The sequence below is a fragment of the Trichogramma pretiosum genome, unplaced genomic scaffold, assembly GCF_000599845.2.
Source record: "Trichogramma pretiosum strain Unisexual culture from Peru unplaced genomic scaffold, Tpre_2.0 scaffold4, whole genome shotgun sequence".
Taxonomy (NCBI): Eukaryota; Metazoa; Arthropoda; class Insecta; order Hymenoptera; family Trichogrammatidae; genus Trichogramma; species Trichogramma pretiosum.
In genome coordinates this window covers 3,422,174-3,445,863 of record NW_019641688.1, presented here as the reverse complement: position 1 = coordinate 3,445,863, position 23,690 = coordinate 3,422,174, and the positions used below count along the sequence as shown (strand labels likewise).

Below are 23,690 nucleotides of genomic sequence, written 5' to 3'. Positions count from 1 at the left end.
TGTACGCGTGTGCATGTGTGGTACTGCGGTAGCAGCAGCATCCACGCCGCCGTTGTCGACGTTGCCATAATTATCGTTTGCGCGAGAGTATAGCGATGATGTCTAGCAGAGCGCAGCAGAGCTATAGGTCTCCGCACTGATGACGGGTTACGAGACAAAATTAAACTATAGCTGCAAACTTTGTTGTGGTACTGCCGTGTATATTATTATACGTACGCGCGCGTTTAATTGTTGAAAATGAAAAGATGACGGCTCTTCTCTCTCTCTCTCCCTGGCCTCTGTCTCTTCTTCTCTCTCGACGTTGAATATTATTTTTAACGATCGCGCCTCGCTTGCAAATTTCGCACTGCCGCGCGCAGCCTTATTCATAAATATAATATTTCGCGCTAACGTGGACCAGTCGCTATTGGGATTTATGCCGCCGCTTGCGTAAGACGATAAAAAAAAATACATTTGGTAACGGGGTTACAAAAAAAGGAACGAATTAGTTTATGGCTTTTCTCGAAAAATGACACGAGTCTTGGGAACAATTTGACTTTTCGCGTGCTTGGATTGTTGTTTTGTGTTCGATGAATTTTTCGCCTCGAAAGATACTAAAAGAATATTAATCCTTGCGGATTTCTCGCCCCGAACGAGCCGTGTATGGTTTGAAAATACGACTCAAGCGACCATCATTTTTTTTCAAATGCATCTATACGATTACCGATTCATAAATTATCAATTACGAATTAATAAACAAACTATAGAGAATGTTATTTTACGATAAACTCGCCATCCTTATTTATAACTGACGAGGTTTCGTTGAACGAGACTTGCTTCTTCACTTTTAGCTCATAAAACATTGAAATTAAAGCGCCGAAGCTATGCCCCCACGTATACGTACACACACTTACGTATAATACGTTGGCAGGAGAATTTCTCCTCGGAAGAAAGGCGCAGAGAACCGGGCCCTATTATACGAATCGTGCGAGCGCACCCTTTCATCGCTGCAGGTGAAAGCCTCGGCCCATCCGGTTTTGTTTCGAACCTTAATAATCCCCCAACGCCCAATCCTAAATCTAAAAGAGCCTCGAATCTTCTCCTCTCTTTGTGGCGTGGCGCGCGGATCATTGGACTCTACTCGACTGCAGCGCGGCCTGCACCGAGAGGGAATCCATTTTGAAATTCTCTCCGATGAGAGCTGTACTTACAGATAGATTTCTTTTCTCTTCAACGTCCTTCTCTGGCTCGATGCCGAATTTTTTGCCGATGCTCTCTGTCTCTCTCTCTCTTTTGCGCGCATACAAGACCTCTGTCTTTCGTTTAAATACCACAGGTATGTGGAATTTCTTGCAGCAGATCTCGCTCGCGGAATAATCGATTTTGTGCGTATATTATATTGCTGCTTATTTAAGTATACATTGCAATAACAATAAATTCATTCCCACGCATGCACGCACGATTCTCTGCAGTAGCGCTGCTTTACATGCATATTGAAATATTTCGTCGAAGGTCATGTTGCATTTTCATTAAACTACAGTATGCACCGAGACAAGAGATATGAATGATTGAAAAAAACAAAACCGCGTAAAATGTTTATACTTCTTTTATTACTATAGTCTCAAGCCTTACCTGCCATTATTTGGGATCGTTGGAATATTATTTTTAAATGTCATTTTCTTTTTTTAAATCAAACGCTGACGTCGAACTTGTTTTCTCTACAAAAATATACTATATATCAGATTCTACGAGGTGTTTTTTTCATTCTCTCAAAACCTTCGTTAGTAACGTCCGAGCGACTTCATAATAATTATCTATAAATGCGATACAGGGAAAGAAGAAAAAAAAATAAACTTGTGATTCGACCTTCGATACTGGTATCTATTTTCAGATGTCTAAACGCTCGTACGGACGCACGTGAGGTGATTTTCTCGACGTGGAATCGGAATTAATATTGTATAAACACGCGCACGCAATTATGAATATAACTCATCGTTAACGAACTAGACGCACATGGCTATGTATGAAAAAGTCAACGATTGTGTATTATTCATCCGAGATTTTCTATTTTATCGCGAGGGTTTTCTCTTTCTCTGCCTCGATGTCGTAAAAATTAATTTATCGATGAAATCCCGGTTATTCGGTTCGCGTCTAATAAATACAAAGTCGCGACCATTGGAAAACATTTCTGGACTCGTCTACGAGGCATAGAAACTCTCTGCGCGAAGATCAAGATGAGTTCCTGCCGTATAAGCGGTTATCCGCCGCAGCACATTTCGAAGCGCATATCCGTTTAATTAAAAGAGGCGCGCGCGAGGCACCTTCGATACTTGCATTATATTTATGGGCTTATAAGTACAAAACGAGCAAAGTAGCGAAATATTGTATTTTTATAGCGTGCATCAGTGCATCAAAAATCAAATGTGTAATATGTGCGTACTATTTTCCCCCTGCACGATATACGTTGCGCTGTAGTAGACGCGCGCAAGGAATGACAGTTGCACTATTCGCGGAAAACAATATGAGTTTGGACGATGACGCGCGAGCAATGTTATTATTACAGCAATGACTCGAAGGTATTGCGCGCGGACAGAAAGAAAAAAATCCGTGCGGGTCTTGGCGGCTAGATGCACCGCCGCGCCGTGACTTTTTTCAAACGGAAATGAGCTTGGAACTTACTGTTCAACCGCGCGAGGGAATTCAATGCGATTGCGCAACACCATGAAAATGCACGCCAGCAGACGCGAGCGTTACTTTTTCCGAAATATGTGTCATTGCCGCGAGAATCGATGAACTATTCATGCATCTAGGCGCACTCGTTGCGCTCGATTGGAAAAGAATATTGGGTGCGTTTGGATGCGCAAGTGCAATTATTTATACTTTTCAAAGATGAATGCGTATGTATGAGGAAAATGGAATGGTCTGCTTTTTTCGACTGTACTTTATTCATACTTTTCCAATTCAATTGCAGCACAAGAAGTCTTGTCAAAAAAATTTGTCCTATTTTTAAACATCCTTTCAAAATATTTTATCATATTTCTAGATTCAAAGCTAGACAAGTTTTGGTTCAAACTGCCTCCAGTCCAAACGTAACGAGGGTTGCAAAGACACGAGTGTATAATTGACAATCGTCCTAGTTGCGTATAGTATTTTTCCTATGATAGATAAATTATATCCAAAGAATTATATCCAACCGATCTTCTGTTTTTTCATTACGCGCAAATTCACATTATATACTTGCTCGATTATATGAACCGCTCTCGATGAAGTTATATTATTGACTTTACGCGCGCACTTGCTGCGAGCTCGGGATTTATTTGCCACTTTGACTTTAATATATTTATAAGTAGATTGTGACCTTTTTGTGTGTATAATAATGATTTACGAAACACTTTGAGAAATATAAATTTAAACGCTTATCCTTTTCTCTGTCCGGCCGCGTACATTATGCGTGTAAAAAAATAATTGTTAATAAATATTTATTTGGATTTAAATAACAGCGGGAATTGATAAATCACGAGGGATAATAATGTCCATCTTTTATACGGTGGCCACATGTGCGCGAGCTCGTAATTCCAATGAAAGTAACAATGATACACGCAGAAGCTCGCTCGAAGCCATTCAGAAAACTCGTATAAACTTGCTGCAAGAATGGCTGCACTGCACATACACACACACAGAAGGCAATACATACGGAGGACATTTTCTATTGCTTCTCTCTTTGCTCGCGCGCGCGCGCATAGTTTTATTGACTCGCATTCTATTTTATCGTAATTTCAAGTTCATTGTATTTACCGCGCCGGCAGCGGTGCAGAACTGCAGCGGCGGCGGCAACGGCAGTACGCGAGATCTATGGAAGCGATTGGCGAGAACGCGTCGGGGTCATCGCATCGTTATACTTAATTCACTCATCATATATATGGGATAATCTCGCAGAAACATCTTGAACTTTCGGATAATTGGATGTGCTTCGTATGATTTTGAGCTTACGCCGTGTGTTGCGCGCATTTACACATTGCGCGAGCTCCGGCTTTGATCGCGAACACGCAACCAAATGAATGTATATTACGCGAATGAGAGATATACCAATCCTTGTTCTTTTTTTTTTTTTTAATTCTTGTAATTGGTCTTGGATTTGAAATTCCTTCGGGATTATTGCCATTTTCCTTTCGATCTTGTTATAGTGAGTTTCGGTCAATCGATTAGCTTCACTCAATTAACACCGTCATCATCGAGAAACACGATTACGATGATAACGAGCTCGAAGGTATGTATAAAAAAAGAAGGAAAGCAGATTGGATGTATATAGCTAGTGAAAGGTAACAATGAAAAAAGTGGCGTTTAGAGAACAAAATACACGCGGCTTTATATATTGTTGCGGTCAATGGCGCGTCATCTTTCGTTGGAAGGTGCACTGACCTCGACGAAGATAGCGCAGCACCTGCAGATTTTTCAACGCCGCAACGCATTACACGCGTTGGATTTTTTGCCTCGCGCGTTGTCATAATTATCAATAAACGCGCAATGGTAAATCTCTAGTCGCACGCATGGAGCGGCACATACTGCGCATACACTCCTGGCTGCGTGATAAGTCTCTAGTGCAGCTATAAATATCAACATCCAGAATACGTTTATATATACATGTGTATATATAATAATAATAATAAATTTCTCGAAGCGCAATTTTCATGAATTATTTCCCCTTGCATCAACTGCAGTCTCTCACTCGTCGAAAAAAAAAATATCGTCCAATCTCAGCGAGATAACAAACGGCGCGTATATAACAGCGGGCGCACACAGAGGACAGAACTTATTCGAAGCTCTACGTTTTCTCTTAGACGCAGCAGCTTCTGCTTCTGCTTCTGCCGCTGCTGTTACTCGTCCACTATCGAGACGAAAAAGAGGAGAAAAAGAGCCATTGCGCACTTATATTGCACTTTGTATTATACAAGTACCAAGATCGCCTCGTGCGCGCTAATGCTCCGTACGATTTATTTTATCAGCAACCTCCCTCTTGCTATGTGAGTTTCGTTCTGCACCATGCAGCTGGCCTCTATATACATATACCTACGTGTTTTCTCTAGGATGTTTCGAGGTATTTCTTTCCTTGAAATTTTCCGACTGAGCTTTCTGTCTTTCCTCGGGCATTATTAAAGCTTCGTTAAAACCGCCATAATGTATGTGAAAATGCTTTTGTTTACATAATTACATTATATGGTAATTTGGTTATCTGGGCACTCGCATTTCTCCTCGTTTTAAAAAATAAAGGCGCGACTTGAGCGCTAATTAACACCATGTTTTTAATCTATTTTACGCTCATTCAGATGTCGAAAAATTTACCGATTCGAGCTCAAGATTCAAGAAGAATAGAGAGAAATCGTAACGCGATACATGCCGCAGTGATTAATTCAGTATAAGATGGAGAGCATGCGAAAAAAAATGAACATTTAAACTTGTGTAAATGTGCATACAAAGGAGAATTTTCTTCCATCTCTTTCGATTTCTGGCAAGTCTGGGGTGTCAAAGGTTGAATAGAAAAGTCTGAGAGAAAGCAGCCGCAAAATAATGCAGCATTTAATTATGCGCGAGGCAAAGCATGGCTGATTGCTATGAATAGCTATGCATACGATGCCTGTACATACACAGACGCGCGAAACTATCCTTTTGTGCGGTGCTCCTCGCGTATTTTTTCTTTTTTTTCTTCCTACTTCAAGATACAGTACCGCAGTTGGTTGTAAAATCTAAGATTGACCTTGAAAAATTGTTCGAAGATAAAAATGAAATGCAGCCAGTACAGAAATGTGCATCCTACAATTTCAACTCGTTATACCAATTTTCTCTCTTTCTTCCTGGTTCTCTATCCACGACTTGGTCGTTGTTCTCAATGCCCATGCACACATATATATATATATAAAATCTTCCAGAGCTACGAAGTTGGGGCATTTTTTAACGTCAACGGCATGTACACACGTAGGTGTGAATGTTGGTAGCCGCGCATAATTTTACATGCGAAATTTTTTCCTCGCAGAAGAGAAACAAGCGAGTTTACTTGTATAGCGCGTTATTATTGATAGTTATTACCCTTGTCGGACTTGCAGTTCAAACAGCTGACAAACGTGCGCGCGAAAGTGAAAGTGTATTTAAAATTTTAGCGTAGATCTTTTTCGTTCGGAAGAGCATTAATTTTCGATGTAGTTTATTGCGTGTTCACGCGTACAAGATTAGACTTTATAACTTTCTCAACGCAAATTTAATACATTTTCAACGTATCAATTAATTCAACACCTTGAGAAACAATCTGCTGTATAATATTAATACACTGACTTTTTTACACTATGAATTACTATAAGAGCGATTATCATCGTATTGTTATACTCATTGCATTTATCTAAACAAAAAAGAAAATCATCTTTGTTTTTGTTTCTTTATCGTCCTTCTAAATCGGCACATCAACATCTGCATTCCTCGACTGCACGAGAAAGCTAATCCGTCGAAAAATCGTCACCCAAAACTTGGCCTATAAGCGCCTGAACATCGAAACGTGTGCTTGGCATGTGTTACATTAGCACGCCAAATCAACGTTACACGTGAAAGTCTCCTTATGCAGAAAATATCGAAAAAGTCCGGTAAAGGTGTGGTTACGTAAAACTATCAGCGAGGGTATAGGTCATGTATAAACACACGTGGCAATTCTATTGTGTATTTCGCAAAATGCATACTCCCTGTCGAGCTGCTGCTTTTTTTGTCGGTTATGCATGCTGCATACATCTCGTCCGTCATAATTGAAGAATTAGAAAAGCCATGCGTTTACTGATTATTATCCTGACTTTTTTTGCAAGAGTTTCGGTGCATCTAATTAGCTTGCGTGTACCGCGCGTCTCTGGGAGTAGAAAATCATTTGTTTTTTCGCTGCACTACATTAGCTCCTTCACAAGGAGACAATATCCGCGTAGCGTAACAGAGTGGTATCTCTCTCGCGCTTTGATGAACGAAAGTAAGAGGAAAGAAATTCCCACGTACGAGAGCCTAGGCGCTTTTCTCTCTCGCTCTCGTGTATCTCTCGCGGCCTGGTGACAAGCCTACACACACACACACACACACACACACATATATATAGTACACGCTTAATATACGCGGGTAACAGCGCGACTGCCACCGTTGCTGCTTCTGCAGCTGCAATTTATTTCCTTTGAATTATCCTTTCTCTCCGTGCGAGCTATGCTACATATATACAAGTCATATATACACACGTGAACACGCCAGTCTGCTCTCTCACACGTGTCGCGAGCTGCCGCACAATTTCAAAAGTATAACATCTTCAAAAGTATATATATAATTTAAAACTCGTTACGCTGTGAAAAATATTTTCTTGCCGTTTTCTCCCCTGTTGAACATTCTCAATTTCGAGCAATCAGATCGTGATTAAGATGTGACTGGGTTCTTCTTTTTCGACGAGCTTATCATATATGTGAGAGCACGACAGAAAATTGTTCGCATTTTAGAAATCAATAGAAATTGTCTTTTGACATCATTTTTCTGACTGTACTTTCATGGCATTATTTATGAATGCGTGCTTTTATTATAATAATACCGATTCTTTATAAATGTATTTCACTACATATTCGGCTGATAAGCTACCATTGCGAACATTTTAGCACAATTAAGGATATTTACAAGCATCTCAAATATTACACCTGAATTCAAAAATAATCAACACCTGTTCGATGCAGAGCCACGCCGAATAATTAGCCTAAATTCCATATTGTCAGTAAGCTGCATTAAAGTAAATTTTTCATCTTGTTTTCTAAATTTCTAATTACTCGCGAGAAGTCGTCAGTCTCCCAGTCGCTGCTGCTGTGGGTTTGTATGTATAATGTGCATCCGGTTTTTAGAAAGCGTTGTTTTGCAACGCTGCATCGGTCGTGCGTACCTTTTCAGTTAGCTCGTGTATTTCATTATTTTTGAGCTTCTGCATAGACAGCTCGTTATCAATGCATTTGCCGACTATTTCCATAATAGATTATGTAATAAACTAATACAAATACGTCCTTTAACATTGGTATGTAAAGACCAGTACGATGCAAGCTTCGTCCCGCAACCTTCAATTTGGTTAATTTTTTTTTCGCAGATGCAAAATACATATGATTGAGAAACTTTTTTCTGTGCGATTCACTTATTGCGTATTCACTGGAAATTTTATCGTCAAATGGAAGTATTTCCTACAGCTTTGCGTGAAATTGACATCATCGAAGCAGACTTCCATCATTTTTTGTCTCAAAAACATTAAAAATATAAAAAAATATTTAAAATAATTCATACAGAAAATTCTTCATAGATATCGTTAGAATATTATTAAAAACAGAAAATTATTCCAATCTCTTAATCTTTCGAATGGGTATACTTATAATTAATTTTCGTCGTCAATAAAACAATCATGACGAAAAAAAACAATTATCAACTGTTTTCCATAAAATTCCATGTAAAAAAACATAAAAATGCAATCATTTTCATCTTGGCTTAACGCTCGGCTTACGAAAATAAAAACTTGCTATATGCATATGTTTGACTGCCTTTTTCACGTACTTTTATTCTGTTCTCGTCATTAATTTGATTTCCTAGAAAATATTCTTAATTAACCGTTATGCTTAAAGAAGTGTCACTCCAATGATATAATAATAATCCTATCATTAGTTATACGTACAATAAGCTCGAGTGCGGTTAACGCCCTGCGCCGCCAAGAAATTGAGCAATTCGAAACTGCTGTAACTTTGCAAGGCGCGCGTATGTTCCGCGCCACTTTATATTATTATAAAAGTTAATTGTCTGCTCACGTTTCTGCACGTAGCTCGTGTATATAAGTATCTAAGTAAATACGTGACACTGCAAGTGCTGAAGAATGTTGGTCACAAATACGAAGAAAAAGTGTTCTTAATAACAAAATATATACAAGCTTGGTAATGGCTTATGAACTGCTCTACACTCTGCGTTTGTACATTAAGGGTTATTGTGAACTTTCGCTTAATACAGGTTTGTCAGGTTTTTCCGTATTTCAAATTTAGTTTTTTTGTTACTTGGGCTTTGATATAGATCACAATTATTTTGGTTCACTTTTATGCTTGGAATTCCTATTTTAAATGGGTTAAAATTTAGTAATTTTAAAATGATTGTTTACTTTTCTAAGAAATTGAATAAAAAAACTGACCGATAAATGTACAGTTGTCAATTAAAATTGGTGGAATTTCTTGCTCTTTGCTTTCTCATAGAGGAAGCTCTGTGATTAATATTATCTATTAAATGATCAAATTCTGATAGTATTGATTTATATTTTTTTAAAATATTGTATTCGTGTATAAAGATTATTTTAATTTTCAGGAAACAATTGTTTTACATTTACGTACTAAATCAGACAAATTTATTATCGAAAATTGTTGTTGAAAACTTTTCTTTAAAAATGCCACCATAGTTTTCAAAATTGAAGTTTCGCGTACTTCTTGTATTCTCGTAATTAAAAAGACTTGATAATCGAAAAAAGCCCCAATCATTTGAGTGACTTATTTACTTTTATGCCATTCTAATGGATACTTGCAGACCTACATTTTTCCTGGGTTCGTTATTTTTTTTATTCTTCACTGCGTGTGCGCGTGTTCTTTAAAATATGACCAACTTTGCAGTGAATAAAATCTACATTGACATAGTTTACGATTCGTAAATGCTTGATGTATGCCACGTTACATACAATTCAAAGACAGCCGATTTCAGAACAGATTTTGCATTTTAAAAATATACTTGAATACGAATTGGCATTGATGAATTTTAACCGTTTTCACTGCAATTTGAGTCCACGATTGCTAGTTTTGAAAACTTGGTATGAACACAACTCTGTAACGGGTGTTTTGCTTTTGTTGTATGTGTGTCTTTGAAAATATGAAGAATTGAGCGTCATCAATATTTAGTTTGAATTAACCCGTTTGGTGAACCATGAAATACTTATATTTAAATTAAAATATTCGAAAATGCTAAAACTTGGGTTTTATAATGCGGAAAAAAAATGATTGATCGCTAGTCTTTGAAGGTGTTACGATCGAAGGGGAAAAAGTGCCTTGCTCAGAAGAATATTTATGTCGCTTCCAAAACGAAAAGCCCATCGCACGCATGACAAACGTCACCACGGTTGCATACTAGCGATGCATAGAGCTAAATCCATAATTAATACATCGGAATTCAATTCCGCGTTTCGTCGAGGAAAGTTGGCTTCTTGTGAAATGAACAACTATTCGTACTTGGATAATTTGTTCAAGGTAGTTGCTGCGACTGCTATTATTGTTGTTACGAAATGTTATATCGGAATGATTGTTGGAAGGGGAGTTGCCAACGACACGACTCGACATTATGTCGGTAATACTCGAAAACACCAGGAATTTTTGCGCGATTGTAAGGAGCTAAGAGAAAAATAATAATGTACCGCTGTTTACGTGCTGTCTTAGATCCTGGGAAACTTATAGATGTCAATTAATTTTGCCACCGGTGTCAATTATACATCGAGTGCAGCTACGCATGCAATACCACGGAGACGAAATATAGATTCGGTCGATTGAACTGCTTCTCTCTAATTAATGGCTTGATAAACTTTTTGTCGTTGAACTGACAAATGTTACCAAACCTAGTTTAAAAAATGTATTCGATATTTGGGACAACAATAAATACGGTCGCAATCTTCTATGAACACCTTTTGCGGGGAAAATAAAAAAAATTTAAATAGCCAAAAAATTATACTTATTGATTTATACTTATATTTATTTGTATATAAATATACATTTATAAAGTTATAAATTTAATTCATCAATACTTGGTATAAATTTTATATCTGTAATTTTTCATTACTTGCTTCACTCTATAATAATTTTGACTTTTTGTCCTGTTTCAGGTAAGAGTGCCAAATCAGCAGCGATTTCGATATAATAATTGATAAATAAAGGATTGCAATAAATATTGTTTACGGGCGAACGGTAAGTTTTCACATAGTTTTTCGAAACTCGATTGGCGTACATCGATGATATATTCGGTATCCGAAGTAAATTGTATAATATTATTAAAACACAAGTGGCGCACCATATCAAGCTCGAGGGATTCGAGCAGTGCAAGCTTAAAAAATTTACGAGCTAACATACGCAGAGACTCGAGTCGCAGACTATCTCACGATACCGTCGAATAGTTTTGGGACAAATTCTCTTTCATCGTCAAATTCGCGGGAGGTCGCGCGCGCGCTCGCCAATTTCTCACCGCTCACGACATCGAAAATGTTTTACTCAATAATGTCACGTTTCGGTCGGGCAAATTATAGTAAACACAATGTTTCAATTATACCGATTCGATGAGAGCAAGAGAGAAAGAGCCAAACATCTGGCGATAGAGTCGTTTGTCGTCGTTGCTGTATATTGCGCTGCACTGGAACGCGGAAGCCTTATGCGCACGAAAGATATTAGGCGACGAAGAGTGCATGGTAATCCTTGCACAGTAGCAGAAGAATAACTTAATCTTCTCGAATGCCATAACTTTCTTAATGCACACGTATTAACGGGACAATTATTCATGACTTAGCGAGCATAAAGCCATCAACTCGCAGGGAAGCTGTGCTCGCGTGGATTATTATCATCGTCGCGCGTTCGTTACTTCGTTGTTATTAGATATTAGCTGGGCAGTGCAGAGGTAGGTAGCTACAGGCCGAGCTTTGCTTTCTGTCGACGTCTCTTCGCTCGGGATTAATGAAATCATCGTTTATTTTCGTCGCGCGCTTACACATCCGATGCAGCACGAGGGCGATATTTTAGCGATGACCAGAGATCAAAGCGCAATACGTTGGCGGATCTTGGCTGATGCGCGGTATGTACGGACGGGTTGTTTCCACTCGCCTGCGATACGATTACGTTAGCGTTGCAGCGTTCGCGCCCACATTGTAATACAGCACGCACGACTGGTTATACTCTGAACTTGAGCACGAAATTCCGAGTTCGAAATGCTATTCCAGCTAGGGGCGCATCTATACGCTCGTTCGAGTTGGCCTGCAGTCATTAAGAGTCAAGGTCTTTCGCGCATCAACAATATGTCTTCTCGGCGCGTCCTGTAATTTTGCGTTGCGAGGTGCGGACATATGGCAAGCACGTGTTGCCACAACAGCAGTTTTACTTAGTCTATATACCGCCATTCTCCGTGAAAGTATACGCTGCAAGCACACACACGCACACACACACAAGTACATTAATGAATAACGCGAAATGCGAAAAAGTTGAGCGAGGGCTATTTTCGTTATGCACTTTTTTATGCCCGCGCGCGCACGCACACACGTTCGCTCTGTTTACAAGTTCCACGCTCGCGAGCGGAAGAAGCTTTGTTGACTTTTGACGCGTTCTATTCTCGTTACGCGTTGATTTTCAAATTATGGTTTCCTGTTTAATTTTGACACTTGCTGCGTGCGTGGATCGTTCCTTTGTCGAAGCGCCACGCGGAATATACTTTCGATCGAGCTCTGCATAAATAATCCATTTTCAACTATGTGCGCACCGAGAATTTCTCGCTGTCGTATTTTCGTGAAAATTTTCCGCGCGGTATACTTCCTCGTGCAATATAAACTCGAAAGAGATTCGACTCTTGAAAATAAGTCGAACGAGCATCGGACTTTTAGTGAAATCTCGTGTGCTAAATCAATTTTACGCAACATTATGTGCATTACGCGCGGACAAAGTAAAAGCGCATTGTTCAAATATGTATATAATGTGCACCCCGCGCACTCCTTCGAGACTTGTTGTGTTTGCATATTACGGCCTTTATACATATTTATCTGCAGCTTTCATCGGCTAACCACACACAGATATTCATAGTAATTTATATCGATTTTTATCTTCTGATCCTTGGTACACAAATTGTAGTTTCGCTTTTGCTTCTCTATTTGGCTGAATGCTTTCTTTCGATTCATATGCAGAAGCCGTAGCGCCGAGCATAAACTATAAATTGAAATCGAATTGATTTAAATTATAGCGTGCACATTTACTGGCTCTGTTACGTGCTCGTAATGAGGATGAGTCATTATAAGGGCATTATATATATTTGCCTTACTCGACTCGATTTATTCAAATCTCTTACGTATTCTTCTACGATACGTGTCAATTGTGGCAGGCTTTTGCCGTTGCATAATGCAATTAAATTTATTTCCCAACGTCGACCACGAAAAATCTACGATTCAAAATTATCGCTATATCTTTCGATTGCCATCTTCTAGGATGTTCATGCCCGCACGCGCGATGTATAACGTATATATTCTCAAGCGCGTCAGGCCAAAACGAATACCACAAAGTTAAAAGCCCAAAAAACGTTGAGCGAAAAAAATATAAATCATCGTGCCTGTGCTCGCGCGCGCGCTGCAGTGTCGCGCGAACAAAAATCAAAGGATCGCGCCGCCATACTAATTATCACAACAAGTTGTGTATAAAACGACTTCACCGATGCTGATGCCGTCGTCGCTGCCGCCACCGCCTTGCACTGCAGCAGCAGCAGCAGCAGTCGTTTCGCCGAGTGGATAATTAGTTCGAGAGAGCCTCGCCACCTATACATCGCTGCTTGCTCGCGCGAGATTCAGATTGTGATGCATAATGGCAGCTCCTAAAGCTACTGCTGCAGCGGCAAAGGCCGAGAGTGAGAGAGGAACTGTTTTTTTCTTTTTGCCGTTTGAGTAGTAGAGCAACTCAAAGATGCAAAAGAGATTATTGACCGTACGTAAGAGTTGCTGCTTCACACGTTGTTGAGTTGCTTATCTCTTTCCTTGTTTTCTCTGCTTCCGAGTTCTTTAACGTGTGACTCTGTTTTGCATTTCTAAGTTGCTTTATGCTACGAATCTTATTGGCGTAATATGATACAAGTGCCGTAAGTAACACTTACAGCGTAGCTTTCCCTAAGGTACGAGTACATACTCAATTTTGTAGCAGTGTGCCAAGTTCATATTTAGGCCTCGTTTTCCGAAAAGCGTGCCATAAATGTTAATCTGCAAGGTTGTATAATAATTAAAGCTACAGAAACGAAAGGAAAATAAATACATATATCTAGCTTCGCGTTTTAAATTACATACTGAATTTGGGAAATTAATCTTTTAGTTCACTGTGACAGTAGCTTTTTAAACGTGCGTTGGCAAAAACCCCATGCACAATTCGCAATAAAGTTTTTTTCTTGACAAATAATTTTTACGAGGCGTTAATAATAACATCCTTGCTGCCGGCTGTTGTTTAACTTATCACAGTATTCGTGAACAGGAAATGCAAGTCTGCGAAGCAAAAAATCTTTAGCTAGCGAATGTATATACACAGGACCTGATGCCACTTGAAGTACAGCAGGTGCCATGGTCAGCAAAGAAAAAAAGAAGTTTTGCCGTGACGGGATCAGATGAGAGAGAAATGTGTTTAACTCCGGCGCAGCTACCGTATCGCGCTCGCGTGTGGCCGCCTCCGTACATACTATATGGTACAATTTAAAAAATTCAGTTTCTATCTTCAAAAATAACACTTTTTTTTACTTTTACGCCTGTGACTGCTTTTGGGGGGGTTATAGTAACAAGAAGGTGTGGTCAAACAAGTAAAATTTTGATAGATACTTGACGTCTTTCCTGAAAATATTGGTTTTTATTCTTGTTATACAAAAAACGTCCAATAAATGTCTCTAATTGTCGATACACGCGTACGTATAAAATATATTTTTGCAACTTTTTCAGGGTGAAAACTAAATTTTTTCAAAATGTGATTATATCTATTATAGCAACAACACTGTACGGAAATGAAAGTTGTTATTCCAATCATGCGCAGACATATCCGTCGATTTAAGTTTAGTTTTATTTTGACTCGAGCCGAAGAAAATGTAGGAAAAGTAATCCTCGCTACGTACGCATGGGCGCACATAAGCCATCGATTTCGCAATTATTCACCAAGCGACCATTAAAATATCTGAGCATTTGATCGAAGTGCATTACCATTCGTATGTATATCGCCAAGAAGCGAGCCGATTCTTTCAACCAAAAAAAATTGTATTCTCTTTTTATTGGCTTCGAATTTAAGATCGATCGACCGGAATGGGCCCGTTTAGTATTCTCACTCTCTCTCTCTCTCTCTCTCTCTCTCTCTCTTGTTTTTTCTGCTATGCTCGATCGAGTCATTTAGCCAACATCGTATTCATTCGAGTGTAAAATCTTTCATTGACAAAAATGAATCAGCCAATTCATTCGTCTAAACAAATTTTGCTGCAAAAGAAAAAAGTGATCAAAAAGCTTGGGTGTATGCGATATCTTTTTGAATGTGTATATCGTATTGAGGCGAGCATAATATAGTACAGCAGAACCAGTAAGAGAGAGAGAGAGAGAGAGAGAAAGAGAAAGAGAGGCCATCGCCCTGTGGCCGTGACCTAGCCACGCACTAGTCACGCTGCGCTAAAGTAGATGGAGAAAACGAAGCAAACATGCACGCAAACTCGTCTCGCTCCACACGTATACGCGTGCGTGTGTATTCGTCTTTCTCTCTCTCTCTCTCTCGTTTCTGCAATAACATACATTATACGTGTGCTCGAGTGCTGTTTCAGTCATTCCGCTCACGTCTCGGAAGGATGTTTGCGTATACATCTACTTTTATACATACACAAGTTTAGGCGTGGGGTTTTGTCGCGATCATATTCTGACCGTGCGCGAATGTAGCAAAATTTGCGCTATGCGTAGATACATATTTGCACGTTCGTGTCAAAGATCTTAATTATATTAACGCCTAGTTCATAAAGCCGTGGGCAAAAAAGACGCACATCCTTGCGGTCCGAGGCAGCTTTTCTCGTTTGCATTAGTCCAGTTTCTTGCCGCGCGTATGTGTATTCTTTCCTTATCGATCAAAAATCGGATCTGCGCGCGTAATACAACAAACACGTATATATTCAGTCTTTTCCTTTATCTTCGAAGTTGAATCGCCCATCGTAGAACCGCAGCTCGCATATATAGCGCACACGTGCGTACATATATATACTCGGCGCTCACTTCCGCGTGCGTGCCTCGTAATTATCGTTGTATATCTGCCTATATATATTTTTTATATAGAAATACACGCACGTACATATTCGCGAGTTAGTGTTCTAGATATGCGCATATTACCAGACATCAAGATCAAGGCTGCTGAGCTGCTGCAACACCGGTTTAACGCGTTATTGTTGTTCCCCTCTAGACATACGTATAATAAAGTGTATCGCCGCAGAAATTGTTTACTCTGCGAGATAAACGCGTGCTCGTATGAAAAATATTTCGAGACGCGAGGCTTTCGTTCGCGGGTAGCAGCGGACAATTCGGCGTCGTACGTCTCAATGTTTAGAGAGTTCCTTTTGTCGAGGCACGCGCAGCGCAGAACTCACATACTGAGGCGTTGGGAAAGGGAAAAAAAGAGAAGTTTGCGCCGAGGATATAGTACGCACGCGAGCACGCGGAAGAAGCGCGAAAGGAAAGTCGCCCTCGTCTTTCCTATATTATACTCGCGTCCATTGTTCGTTATTTATGATCCATAAACGTCGCGCGCGCTCGAGCAACGCATACACGCGTATACCGGCTCGAGGGGTGATAAACGTTGCCCTTCGTTAGCGCGCCGATATTCTATTCGCTACGTTTATTGTATATCTATATTATATATGTGTGCCTGTAGTTGTAGCAGTACCTATACATTACAGCGCGAGAAATCGCTGTATTCAAGCTTGCACCTTCTCAAATATACATGTAGGCACTTGTGTTCTTTCGCAGTCAAATATGTTCCTTCCAAGTGCACACGTGTAGATGATGGATTGCGTACTTATACAGGGCGAACCTTTTCCGACCATTATCGCAAATTTCGCCTAATAGCTCGCAATGCTTGCTAGTCTTGCTTAATGATAGCTTTAATTGCTCCTCGAGAGACGCTCCAGAGCTTGTATAAATTTTCATTTTAACATAAACACCGTTAGCGAAAAAAATTAAGAATATGAAATGAAATGCATGCAAATCGTATTATGTATCGCAAATTCGATCGTCTCTCGTAATTTTAGACACTCATCGCGAGCTTACAAGAAGATAAAGAGAAAATTGAAACGACATCAATTGCACATGTAGGTAAGGGCTCCTCCTCCTACCCCCTCTCCTCTTTGTATCTCTCTATCTCTTTCTTTCTTTCTCTCTTTCTGTCCAATGAAACCCTGAAAGAAGCTAATGCGCTTATCTACGCGTTAATACACTAATTGCATCATATAACCGGAGAAGTGGGCCGCCCAAGTGTGTGTCGGCTCGCATGAGTTTGTTGTCGCTCGAATGTGCATTATTGCGGTCTTATACGTAGTTTCGCTGCGCACACGTACAGCACCAGATTTATTGGCCGTAATACGTCTGTGATCATCTTTTCTTTTTTCTTTTTAGTTCAAGTGCTAGTCCTCTTACAACCGCATACTTGTAGTGCTTGCTTTTTTTGCTCTCAAGCGAGACTGAGAAAAAAATAAATTGAATACTAAGTACGCGAGACACGCTCAACTTTCAAAATATTTCCATCTCAAACAGTCTCTCGCAATATCCACAAACGAGTAATTGCACAGCATACACATTTTTATGCTTCTTTGATTTTTGCGGGGATGATTTCACCGCTCATATCAAAATGATAAAGAAGCTTATAGCGACATATCGACGCATAGGAATCCAGAGATATTGTGAAAAAAATTACTCGCTTCGCTCACCGCCTGCTTTCCATTGTCAAAAGATTCATGATCACGGAAAACTCTTTGATACGATTGGATCCATTCATAAGTAAGATTCATTGAAAATTATAGAAAACTCGTTGCATGAATTAGAAAAATTTCACTCCTTATCGACTTTTGAAAATTCGGTAGCCGAGCTTAGGTACTCGAAATTAGTTATTTCAAGTGTAGAAAGTAGATGAATTTTAATCTTTCTCAAATATTTGCCCCTTTAAACTTGATTCTGGAGTTGGCTTGACAAAATACCTACGAATAAGAGGAAAGTAAATACGTGATTGGAAAATGAACAAAAGATCATTACAGTTATGAAATTCGATAAAAATAACGATTGTCCATGAAAGAAGCTCAGTCGCGATATTATCTTGGAGCTCGTCTGGCAAGTATAGCAAATAGACTGCGGCGTATCGTAGAGCCGATTTTCCAGTCTACAATTATTATATATATGAAGTAAAAAATCTTTTGAATGTCAAATTGAAATTTAGACTAAGATCCAGGTTCTCTCTTTTTCGATAAAAAATAAATACATTTTTTTTTTTTTTATAAATCACTTGACTTATGCATCCACTTATATGGAATGAATTTGAAGTTTGCTGAAGGGGATCGGTAATTCTAGTTCATCACAATTTCATCGATACGTATTTGGTAACTCTCCTCGTTAAGCTCCTACATCTATTGTCTCTATAGTTATTTATCTCTAACGAATGAACAGTTACAATTTCTCGCGGCACCATAAACGTGTCGTCTTCGGGTTTTTTCTCTTATTATTTCCTCTATGCAACAATCGGCATTGTGCAGATCTATTGCTTACAACGAAAAAAAAACAGCAAAGATTACGGTGCTTCCTCTCCTAGTGCGTTGCTCTATTATGATTCAATGCAGGCCTTTATTACAAAGAGGCACGTTAAGTTCTGTTGGATTGACGAAAACAATGATAGAATTTTTTCTACTACTTTTGGGGGGTACTTTTTGAGGTTCTTCCTCAATATCGTGAATCCTCTTAAATTCGAAAAAATATTTTCGACCAATACATAACTGACCTTTTTTAGATCGTTATTACTATCACATAAGTGCAAACTATTTTCCAAGACACGCGTTAGGGTAGGAAGAAAGAAGGAAAGATGCATTGAATTACGCGAACTGCATATGTCACGTAACCTCGTACACACACACCTGTTGATCGCGAGACTCGTGCACCAATTAGTTAATAAGCCTGGCACCGATGCGTAATCGTTCGCCGCCATCGCCTCGGGAGCTCCTCGTATACAGCACGAGTCGTAAACTACCTACAGTCTGTAAACAATGAAAAAACTAGATTATTTTGTGCCTCTTGCTGAGAGATAAGATGTTCTTGTGTAATCTATATTGTGCACTACTTGCCTATTATACTTTTATAAATTATCGCGAAAAAAAACCGTCACGTCTTTTCTCAATTATCGCGCATGCTCATATAAGTGCATAATTCGTATCTTTCGCATGCAATCAAGTTTCAAGCACAATTTTCACGCACTCACAAGTTCCTCGTACAATGTGAACAAAAAATGACATACTTTGCAACGCGTTATTCGTCAAGTTTTGCACTTCTTATCAACCGTTCTAGTCATACCTATGTAATTTAATTTTGACTCTCACATTCTCTCCTCCCCGTTTGTATAACAGTAGCTATTTATGATCTCGAGCTCGTCAGAAAACACGTTATTCAGACCTTTTATTTTATATTTTCAGCTGCGTAATATACGTATGTTTAATATGTATAATTACGAATCGAGCTCTCTCTACCGATCGCGATGATTGCATCGTTGCTCGATCTGCGCAGATGTTTGCAGCCACAGGGACAATCGTATTTGCAGAGTGAATTATAATTTAACCTTCCTTTGTCCACCCCCCCTGTATCCTATGTCTACCGCGCATTCAAAGTAGAGAGGATTAATATTTATAATCGCGCTGGAAGCTATACGGTAAATACAGGCGAATGAATTTACAGACCAAGCTTCCAAGTAGAACGATACAATGTATGAGTAATTTTCTTATTACGTATTTTTGCATAATAACTGAAAATCTATTATACTGCAAATGTTACATTTTTTCTTAAGTGCTCTATTATTGAAGTTTCCTTAAACGTACGGCGTCGGTGGAAAAAAAGAGGGAATTAATCCACCGACAATTGTTGAATGCCCACGATATGATTATGTGCGTGATTTAACCCTTCTGCGATGATGAGATTAGATGATATAGCTTATTACGATACTCATAGAAAATGTAAGTCCCGCGTAAAGGGTGCAGAGTTAATGAACCAATAAAAAAAACAACACGTCTGTTGGTGAGTTGGCGTAAAAGTACATAGAGCAGAGCGGAGTAGAGACGGTAGAAAGTCGGCGCGCTATACATGGTTTCAGCGGCACATTACGCATAGGAAGGGAAGAGACCGATTCTCGTAGTAGGATACACATCGTAAGTTCACACGCGGCAAAGCTGTACCGCAGCACGATAAATCGCCAAGATTCGATACGGGCATCAGCGCGGCGCGGCCTGTGCTCTCCGCGCTCGCCAGTTATTATTCCGAAATCCTTACTTTATTATCCTTTCTTGTGTACGCACTGCAACTTATTATTAAGACAAGCCAGCGATCTTTCATGACCGCGAGCGCAGCGCGGTGCATGTATATATACTGCATTATACGTCGGTAAAGCCCTCGGAGGTTCTCTTCCTTTTTGAAACGAATTGCAGCTTTTTTGATTTGTCTAGAAAAATCGGCGCCTCGTCGACTAATGTACATACGAGTATGTAATATTTCGAAAGCGTCAGTATGTATGATAATCATCGATACATCGATAATTGAATGATTGAAGAATCTTTGACTACAGTTCGAGGTGCATTTACACCTTTCTCCTGTTCTCATTTCTTCGGTTTTCATCCGATCGTTGATTAGTTTATATACGTACGGAATATATCTATATTGTACACATAAAACGATAAAGTCGAACGGTATCGCGCGGTCGGGCGTAAATTTTCTCGCCTCTAGGCTCTAGACCAGTGCGTTCTCTGTGACGCGCAATATAAATAAAAAAAGATGCCCTTTTCCCTCTCTCGCTCCAAATTGCCACCTCGAGCGCGTCATACGTTCTTTTTTTTCTGCGCTTTGACGTTATTTCGGCTTGCGCGATTTTATCGATGCCACTCGCACTCGACGCAGATGAGCACGAGCTGATAGGGAGCACACGCGCGCGAGACTTCTCGACAACATTTTTTTTGTAAAAGTTTTAAATTCAATTTAAACAATAATAAGGCCGAAAAAAATGCTTAAGAAATCGCACGAGGAATACTTGTATACGCGCGGGCTTACACGAATGTGCACACACACACACCTCCTGGCTCTTTGACACAGTTTCTCGAAGTTGCAAAATTCAATGGAAACGAAGACTGCAACGCGCTTGGGTTACGGCATTGCAATTTCCACGCGCGCGCACGGTGAAAGAATTTTTTTATCGCTCCATTTGTTTCGACTTTTCATCTGCTTATGCGTGTGCCTCTTTTTTTCAACTTTCAAGATCGACGACGGAGATGCTCGAGCGCGTGTCTGAGAAGAAAAAGCATAATTCATTCTTGATATGGATCACTATGTGAGATAAAACTATTTGTTTATTTAAGAAAATAAATTAGGTGTAATTTGAACGGAGAAATGTAGCCAAATCATAAATGCAATGCTACTTTAACGTAGGATGTTAACCATGTATTGGTTTGGCTAAAGTCGATGAGTGCGATAACGTATCCATTTACGTGGTCCGATAAACGATTCGGCAATTAAAATAACAATCTGCCGAAGTATGTCGCATTTTGATACATGCAAAATATGTCGTCACAGATAGTAATCTAAATATTATGATTCAGCGGCTGTAATTTATCGCATAATAATTCGACGCGTTTGTTGCAGGAATCGGATCATCGGTCGTCATCGTATACAGTCTCAACCCGATATCTAGCATATAGAATGGGCTCGACGCAAACAGCGACTAATAGCAGAAGAAGCAGCAGCCGCAGCAGCAGTGCAGCGCACTCGGCCTGAGCAGCAGCAGCAGCAGCAACAGCAGCAGCACGAGAGCGCAAGAGTACGAGCGAGAGAGGACTGTGGCGCGCGCGTGTGGCGACGACATGCCTTCCTCTCAAGCGGCCGCCTCGGAGCGCCGTTCGAGCGCTGACAGAACGGTAAGCTTTTATCTTCTCTTTCTTCCTCGCGCGATTCATATGCGCCATTTATTTACTCGCTGAAAAATCCGTTTCCGTCTATCAATAAATTGTATAATACGCGCTGCATATATACTCGAATCGTTGACGAAAAAATTCTGCGTAACAATGCATCGTCACGTGGCTGTCTCTGCAGTATGTGCTACAAACGAAAGTGCCGAGCCGGAAAAAGGAAATTGTTCGTCACGATGTGCGAGACCGGCCTCGCTGAACTCATTTCTAATGTGTTTATTCTATCACGCATACGCGCGTATGTGCAATTTTAAACGAAAGAAAAAAGAACCAATAATGTCGTACTTAGTCTACGTAAAAACACATCGACTCATTAGTGAGAAAATGACGCTCTCTCGCACACGAGTCCGACCTCTCTCTCTCTCTCTCTTGGAACGTGCAAACATTTGTTATTCCATTTCACACTCGCGCGCATATATTTAAATGTATGGGTGCTGATTTATCAGCCCTTCACGCGCGAGCCGAGGCCGGATGATTTATTCGGTCTCTGACCCTTTGCGGACGAAAGATAGAGAGAAAGAGAGAGAGAGAGAGAGAGAGAGAGAGGAATTAACAGTTACTTCTCGCGCAATCTTTTTTTTTCGCTTGAGAATTTTTTTCCTTTTCTTGGGGCGCATTTTGGTCGACTGAAAAATGTCAAGCGTACGCGCAATTTTCGTAAAAGTGCCGCGCTAAAAATGTTTACGTATGCAAATGCTCGCACGATTCCGATGCGACTCCGCGCGAACTCGAAAACTTGTTGAGCGATCTGGAAAATAAGAATAAGTGCGGGCTCGTCGCGTCAAGGCGTACACGTTGTACGCGAACGGGTATGCGAGCCGTCGTAAGGCCTCTCCCTCGCGATGCGTTTGGATCGCTATCGATCGTCGCGAGCATGCACACGCTCGCATTCCTCGATAAACGGAGGTCGCGGTCCTCCTCGCGCTCTCTATCGCGAGCCGAGCTCGAAACCCGTCAAGCTTCTAATAATGAGGCCGATGCGCTCGCCCGAGATTCGCCTGGGCTTGCATATTTTCCATCCATCCACGTTGAAGATTTTCCTGCGCAGAGTAATGATTTGTCCGACATGCTTTGCAGGTTCCGCACGAGCCACCCAAATTAAAGACGGCGCTAAAGACGCCGACGAACCAAGCGACGAATCCTTTACAATTCGTTAAAGTTGGACCATGCTCGCTTTACCGCACGGCTCAAGAGCAGCTACAAAAAGTTCAAAAGGTCGTCAAGGTAAAGCCCGAAGTCAAAGATGAAGCCGAAGATTGGCAATCGGTAAGAAAATCACTCAATTTTTACCTAATCACATCAAAAATGTTTCGAATAGTAGCTATAATACGTGCTTTGTAAATGTGCAGAATTTGGACAATTGGAAGAGTAGCCGACGAAAACGTCAGGAGCATATTATCGAACGCGTCGTCGAGGTCAAAAAGTTGGAGCTCGAGGAGCACGATCGACAACGACGCAGAAGCGGCAAAACATTGTCCGAGATGATGGAGAATCGAGGTCGCAAGCTCAGCTTGAATCTCTATCCAGAAGATGATTCGAACGATCTCAGCGATCTTGGCATCGGTACCAGTAGCGGTAAAAGCTCCCTCAGTGGTGACGCCCACGACGACAATCACAGTGTACTCGTGAGTACTTAATTACTTTCTTTTTCTTTTCTTTTTTTTTTAACAGTTGAAAATAATAAAACG

General features: G+C 40.2%; 1 protein-coding gene across 9 annotated transcripts in view; it reads left to right on the top strand.

Moving 5' to 3' along the window:
* Window positions 1-23,690, top strand: part of LOC106650567 — a 101,827-nt gene that overhangs the window by 67,202 nt on the left and 10,935 nt on the right. For 8 of the 9 annotated variants that reach the window (XM_023461716.1, XM_014368654.2, XM_023461718.1 and 5 more), the window contains 4 exons: window positions 10,904-10,985; window positions 21,680-21,951; window positions 23,080-23,268; window positions 23,352-23,627. In XM_023461716.1, the coding sequence (XP_023317484.1) occupies window positions 21,898-21,951; window positions 23,080-23,268; window positions 23,352-23,627 (519 nt within the window). In that variant the 5' untranslated portion in view covers window positions 10,904-10,985; window positions 21,680-21,897. The remainder of the gene's footprint in view (window positions 1-10,903; window positions 10,986-21,679; window positions 21,952-23,079; window positions 23,269-23,351; window positions 23,628-23,690) is intronic. The other variant, XM_023461717.1, reaches the window with a different exon arrangement.